At 43.4% G+C, this 7500-nt stretch overlaps 1 protein-coding gene across 2 annotated transcripts in view; it reads left to right on the top strand.

Annotated features, from left to right (window-relative positions):
* Nucleotides 1-7500, top strand: part of LOC143285744 (carboxypeptidase B-like) — a 42893-nt gene that overhangs the window by 11599 nt on the left and 23794 nt on the right. For both annotated transcript variants that reach the window (XM_076593156.1, XM_076593157.1), the window contains exons 2-3: nt 1481-1601; nt 5569-5647. In XM_076593156.1, coding sequence (XP_076449271.1) covers nt 1498-1601; nt 5569-5647 — 183 coding nt within the window. In that variant the 5' untranslated portion in view covers nt 1481-1497. The remainder of the gene's footprint in view (nt 1-1480; nt 1602-5568; nt 5648-7500) is intronic.

The following is a 7500-nucleotide window of genomic DNA, read 5'->3' on the forward strand; positions in this document are numbered from 1 at the left end:
CTGTTGATGCTGCTATGTAATACTGCTACTGTTACTGCTATTACTACACCTTCTGCGACAGCAGATGCTGCTATGTAATACTGCTACTGTTACTGCTATTACTACACCTTCTGCGACAGAAGATGCTGCTATGTAATACTACTACTGTTACTGCTATTCCTACACCTTCTATGACTACTCATGCTGCTATGTAATACTGCTACTGTTACTGCTATTCCTACACCTTCTACGACTACTGATGCTACTATGTAATACTGCTACTGCTACTGTTACTGCTAAACCTACATCTTCTGCGACTACTGATGATGCTGCTATGTAATACTGGTACTGCTTCTGTTACTCCTATTCCTACATCTTCTGCTGATGCTACTATGTACTACTGCTGCCGTTTCAACTGACGGAACCCCCCCCCCCCCCCGCCCCTCCCCCCCCTCCCGCACCTCCCCCCCCCAAAAAAACAGCATTGTTAGTTACTGCCCGTGTATCAGAGTAAGAGGGCTGTGGTTTTGAATACGGCCAGACAACAATTGCATATTATTTTCTTTCCCTGTCCCTTTCTGTTTAAATTCTGTATATTCTATTGCATTTGGTGTTACCGCATTTTATTTTATTTTGTTGTATCTTATTCATTTTATTTTATTCTATTCTATTTATTTGTTTTTACATGAGGAGAGGTGGCAGAATGGTTAAGACGCTCGTCTGACAATACAGAGTCCGTGAGGGTCTGGGTTCGAATCCCGCTCTCGCCCTTTCTCCCAAGTTTGACTGGAAAATCAAACTGAGCGTCTAGTCAGTCGGATGAGACGATAAATCGAGGTCCTGTGTGCAGCACGCACTTTGCGCACTGAAGAAAGATCCCATGGCAACGAGAGTGTTGTCCTCTGGCAACATTATGTAGAAGAAATCCACTCTGATAGGTACACTGTCTAGTGGAGTGATGGCCTAGAGGTAACGCGTCCGCCTAGGAAGCGAGTGAATCTGAGCGCTCTGGTTCGAATCACGGCTCAGCCGCCGATATTTTCTCCCCCCTCCACTAGACCTTGAGTGGTCGTCTGGATGCTAATCATTCGGATGAGACGATAAACCGACGTCCCGTGTGCAGCATGCACTTAGCGCACGTAAAAGAACCCACGGCAACAAAAGGGCTGTTCCTGGAAAAATTCTGTAGAAAAATCCACTGCGATAGGAAAAACAAATAAAACTGCACGCAGGAAAAAAACACAAAAAAAATGGGTGGCGCTGTAGTGTAGCGACGCGCTCTCCCTGGGGAGAGCAGCCCGAATTTCACACAGAGAAATCTGTTGTGACAAAAATGAATACAAATACAAATACACAAACATATACGCATGCACTCAAGGCCTGACTAAGCGCGTTGGATTATGTTGCTGGTCTGTATAGAAGATGTGTGGTGTAGCGTGTATGGATTCGTCCGAACGCAGTGACGCCTTTTTGAGAGACTGAAAAGTGAAACATTTTACAGGATCCGATCCGATCACAATGGCTGCCATCTGGACTCACCTGGCGCTTTTAGTGGTGGCGGTAGGGGGCGCCAGGTCACTTCCGGTGACTTCTGACTCGTCAGTCTCTGGTCCCTTCACGGGGTGAGTCATGTCCGTCTGTCCGTCTGTCTGTCTGTCTGTCCGTCCGTCTGTCTGTCTGACTGGCTGGCTGGCTGGCTGGTTGGCTAGCTGGCTGACTGGCTAACTGTATTATGTTCGCTGGTAGCGATCATTTTCTCGTGTGTGTGTGTGTGTGTGTGTGTGTGTGGCTGACTGGCTAACTGTATTGTGTTCGCTGGTAGCGATCATTTTCTCGTGTGTGTGTGTGTGTGTGTGTGTGTGTGTCTGTGTCTGTGTCTGTGTGTGTGTGTGTGTGTGTGTCTGTGTGTGTGTGTGTGTGTGTGTGTCTGTGTGTGTGTGTGGCTGACTGGCTAACTGTATTGTGTTCGCTGGTAGCGATCATTTTCTCGTGTGTGTGTGTGTGTGTGTGTGTGTGAGTCTGTGTGTCTGTGTGTCTTGTGTGTGTGTGTCTCTGTGTGTGTGTGTGTCTGTGTGTGTGTGTGGCTGACTGGCAAACTGTATTGTGTTCGCTGGTAGCGATCATTTTCTCGTGTGTGTGTGTGTGTGTGTGTGAGAGAGAGAGACTGGCAAACTATTGTGTTCGCTGGTAGCGATCATTTTCTCGTGTGTGTGTGTGTGTGTGTGTGTGTGTGTAACATAATAGTGGAGGAAAATAAGAGCAGGTAACAACTGAACAAAAATACCATCGTTATTTCAAAATAAGTGCGCAAAGATGTACGAAGATGGATAAACTAAATGTGAGTGGAGTGATGAACACCGGAGTGAAGTGTCTCTCCTAAGGATATAACGCCCCCCCTTTGTTTCCATATCTCTTCAACAATCCAGGATACAGATTTACTCCATGTCAATATTTTGTTCTTCTTGTTGTTGTTGCTGTTGTTGTTAGTTATATTGTTATACGTTTGCTTCGTTTTTGACTCACTTGTGTAAACAAAGTGAGTCTATGCTTTAACCCGGTGTTCGGTTGTGTGTGTGTGTGTGTGTGTGTGTGTCTGTGTGTCCGTGGTAAACTTTAACATTGACATTTTCTCTGCAAATACTTTGTCAGCTGACACCAAATTAGGCATAGAAATAGGAAAAATTCAGTTCTTTCAAGTCATCTTGTTTAAAACAATATTGCATCTCTGGGATGGGCACAAAAACAAAAAAACAAAAATGAAGCCTAATTGCATTTACTGCATTTACTGGATTTGCAAACTGCATTTACTGTTATATTTTTTGTATTCTCTAAATTTGGCACTTTGATCTGATATTCTGACCCAACAACAAGAGCAGTCATTATTATCATTTTTTTGTTCAAACAGGAACTTCTTTCGCTAAGCATGGAAGTTTTATTTATTTTGCAAACGTTTTGGTGCAGTTGGTAAAAAAGGGAAATTACTCTGTAATTAATGCTAGGGACTTAATTTGCTTTAAACTGATCTTTCTCATCTTAAACATTACATTTTGAAATTATACTCAATACATGAAAAGATTTATCACAAGTGAGTCTTGAAGGCCTTGCCTCTCTTGTTTTCTTTGATTTCAGTGATATTATAGTTGTTGTTGTTATTATTACTATCTTTCTTTTTTTTTCTTTCATATATTTAATGTTATACCATACAATTGATTTTTTTTTTCATGTTTGCAGAAGGAAGGGGCAAGTTATCGATGGTGACGTGTGTGTGGGGGGGGGGGGGGGGGGGGGGGGGGGAGGGGGTCGTGAATGGCTGCCAGGGTGCTATCAGAAAGCGTGTATGTTCCAGCACGTGACTGTCACAACAGAAAAAAACAAAAGCCAGCAAAACAAACAAGCAAACAAACAAACGAAAACCCATCCCTTTTAGTCATTCAACAAATACCTGTCCCCGGTATTGTACGAGTCTGTTGTTCAGGTACAGAGTGTTGGAGATACATTTATCGCCGGTATTGCACGTGTCTGTTTCAGGTACAGAGTGTTGGAGATACATTTATCCCCGGTATTGCACGTGTCTGTTTCAGGTACAGAGTGTTGGAGATACATTTATCACCTGTATTGCACGTGTCTGTTTCAGGTACAGAGTGTTGGAGATATATTTATCCCTGGTATTGCACGTGTCTGTTCAGGTACAGAGTGTTGGAGATATATTTATCCCCGGTATTGCACGTGTCTGTTTCAGGTACAGAGTGTTGGAGATATATTTATCCCTGGTATTGCACGTGTCTGCTGTTCAGGTACAGAGTGTTGGAGATATATTCATCTTTCTGGCTGTTCAGGTACAGAGTGTTGGAGATATATTTATCCCCGGTATTGCACGTGTCCGTTATTCAGGTACAGAGTGTTGGAGATACATTTATCCCCGGTATTGCACGTGTCTGTTATTCAGGTACAGAGTGTTGGAGATACATTTATCCCCGGTATTGCACGTGTCTGTTTCAGGTACAGAGTGTTGGAGATACATTTATCTTTCTGGCTGTTCAGGTACAGAGTGTTGGAGATACATTTATCCCCGGTATTGCACGTGTCTGTTGTTCAGGTACAGAGTGTTGGAGATACATTTATCTTTCTGGCTGTTCAGGTACAGAGTGTTGGAGATACATTTATCCTATCCCCGGTATTGCACGTGTCTGTTTCAGGTACAGAGTGTTGGAGATACATTTATCCCTGGTATTGCACGTGTCTGTTTCAAGGTACAAAGTGTTGGAGATGCATTTATCTTTCTGGCTGTTCAGGTACAGAGTGTTGGAGATACATTTATCCCCAGTATTGCACGTGTCTGTTTCAGGTACAGAGTGTTGGAGATACATTTATCCCCAGTATTGCACGTGTCTGTTTCAGGTACAAAGTGTTGGAGATACATTTATCTTTCTGGCTGTTCAGGTATAAAGTGTTGGAGATACATTTATCTTTCTGGCTGTTCAGGTACAAAGTGTTGGAGATACATTTATCCCCGGTATTGCACGTGTCTGTTTCTGGTACAGAGTGTTGGAGATACATTTATCTTTCTGGCTGTTCAGGTACAGAGTGTTGGAGATATATTTATCCCCTGTATTGCACGTGTCTGTTTCAGGTACAGAGTGTTGAAGATACATTTATCCCCGGTATTGCACGTGTCTGTTTCAGGTACAGAGTGTTGGAGATACATTTATCACCTGTATTGCACGTGTCTGTTTCAGGTACAGAGTGTTGGAGATACATTTATCACTGGTATTGCACGTGTCTACTGTTCAGGTAAAGAGTGTTGGAGATACATTTATCGCCGGTATTGCACGTGTCTATTGTTCAGGTACAGAGTGTTGGAGATACATTTATCTTTCTGGCTCTTCAGGTAAAGAGTGTTGGAGATACATTTATCGCCGGTATTGCACGTGTCTATTGTTCAGGTACAGAGTGTTGGAGATACATTTATCGCCGGTATTGCACGTGTCTATTGTTCAGGTACAGAGTGTTGGATATACATTTATTCTTCTGGCTGTTCAGGTACAGAGTGTTGGAGATACATTTATCTTTCTGGCTGTTCAGGTACAGAGTGTTGGAGATAAATTTATCTTTCTGGCTGTTCAGGTACAGAGTGTTGGAGATACATTTATCCCAGTATTGCACGTGTCTGTTTCAGGTACAAAGTGTTGGAGATACATTTATCTTTCTGGCTGTTCAGGTACAGAGTGTTGGAGATACATTTATCTTTCTGGCTGTTCAGGTACAGAGTGTTGGAGATACATTTATCCCTGGTATTGCACGTGTCTGTTATTCAGGTACAGAGTGTTGGAGATACATTTATCTTTCTGGCTGTTCAGGTACAGAGTGTTGGAGATACATTTATCCCCAGTATTGCACGTGTCTGTTTCAGGTACAGAGTGTTGGAGATACATTTATCTTTCTGGCTGTTCAGGTACAGAGTGTTGGAGATACATCTATCCCCGGTATTGCACGTGTCTGTTTCAGGTACAAAGTGTTGGAGATACATTTATCTTTCTGGCTGTTCAGGTACAGAGTGTTGGAGATACATTTATCTTTCTTGCTGTTCAGGTACAGAGTGTTGGAGATTCAACCCCACAGTTCCACCAGCGTGCCTGTGTTCATGCATGAGCTCCAGTCAGCTTTCCAGGTATTGGGCAGAGAGAGAGAGAGAGAGAGAGCGATACGGATACGGATACGGATAATTTATTCATGTATAGGCCATTGCCCCTCATGAAGGAGTACATACACATGATCATGTAAGAAAAGCAACAACAAAAAATGAGCAGTCATATCATCAAGAACAAACTTCAATATTCTAAGACATCAGAGTTGATCGCAGTCTAAATGCTTTAAACAAATAAATTGACAAATTGCGAATGGTGTGTTCATGCTGAGAAGCCATGAGTAATGCTAATCTATGCTGACTGGGAAATTTACAGAATTTGGATGATATATACCTTGTTCTTAAGTCATGCAGGACAGGACAAGTTAGGACGAAATGTACTTCATTTTCTTCCAAGTTAGGAGACAGAGAGAGAGAGAGAGAGAGAGAGAGAGAGAGAAACACGCTGAACTTTTTCACATGTACAGCCACGATACTTGTTGCATTGCTGCCTGTTGGACGGTCACACGTTTCGCACACACACACACACACACACACACACACACACACACACACACACACACACACACACACACACACACACACACACACACACACACACACACACACACACACACACACACACACACACACACACACAAACACACACACACACACACACACACACACACACACACACACACACACACACACACACACACACACACACACACACACACATACGCTTACGCACGCTAGCACGCGTGCTCAAGGGCATACGTACATACACATGCATGCTCTCTCTCTCTCTCTCTCTCTCTCTCTCTCTCTCTCTCTCTCTCTCTCTCTCTCTCTGTCTTTGTGTTTATGTGTAGAGGGGAGTGTTAGCATCAAATTAAATCTCCTCGTATTCCGTTTTCTCTTGACTGACGTCTAAAAGCCTGAGTTTTGAAAACATTCAATAAGACTGAAGTTTTCCCGAGGAAAGAAGATTAGGATGAAACACTTCACATCAGACCAATGACTTTAGTTCACAAAACAGAAAGTTGAGTTTATTTTTTATTTTGAAAAGGTTTTTCCCAGACTCTCTCTCTCTCTCTCTCTCTCTCTCTCTCTCTCTCTCTCTCTCTCTCCATTCTTCCTCGTGTGTGTGTGTGTGTGTGTGTGTGTGTGTGTGTGACGGTACGATTTTTTTTCTTTTGTAAGCTAAATGTTCCACTTCTAGAAGCCAAAGTTTTATAATTATGTTTGTTCTTCTCTTCACAACCCCCCCCCCTCAACTACTCCCCCCCCCCCCACACACACACACAGACATAGACATATAAATAAACAGACAGATACACGCACGCACGCAGGGCAAAAACGCACGCACGCACGCACGCACACACACGCACACACACACCCACACACACATCTATTTCTATGTGTCTCCGTCTCGTCTACGTCTCCCTCTCTCTCCGTTTCTGTCTCTGTCTCTCTCTTTCTCCACACACACACACACACACACACACACACACACACACACACACTCCCTCTCTCTCTCTCTCTCTCTCTCTCTCTCCCTCACGCACACACACGCGCGCGCGCGTGCACACGCGCGCACACACACACACAAATATATATGTCTGTCTGTCTGTCTGTCTGTCTGTCTGTCTCTCTCTCTCTCTCTCTCTCTGTCTCTCTCTCTCTCTCTCTGTCTCTCTCTCTCTCTCTCTCTCTCTCTATATATATATATATATATATATATACATACATGTGTGTGTGTGTGTGTGTGTGTGTGTGTGTGTTTATAGGTATGTGTGTGTTTACTAAAAACAAAGGCAGACATGTAGGTCCGCCAATGAGCTAATAATTATCACCACCGTTGGCTCCATCTTCCATTCAGCCATTCATTCAAT

Source organism: Babylonia areolata, chromosome 9 (assembly GCF_041734735.1).
Source record: "Babylonia areolata isolate BAREFJ2019XMU chromosome 9, ASM4173473v1, whole genome shotgun sequence".
In the NCBI taxonomy this organism is placed as follows: Eukaryota; Metazoa; Mollusca; class Gastropoda; order Neogastropoda; family Buccinidae; genus Babylonia; species Babylonia areolata.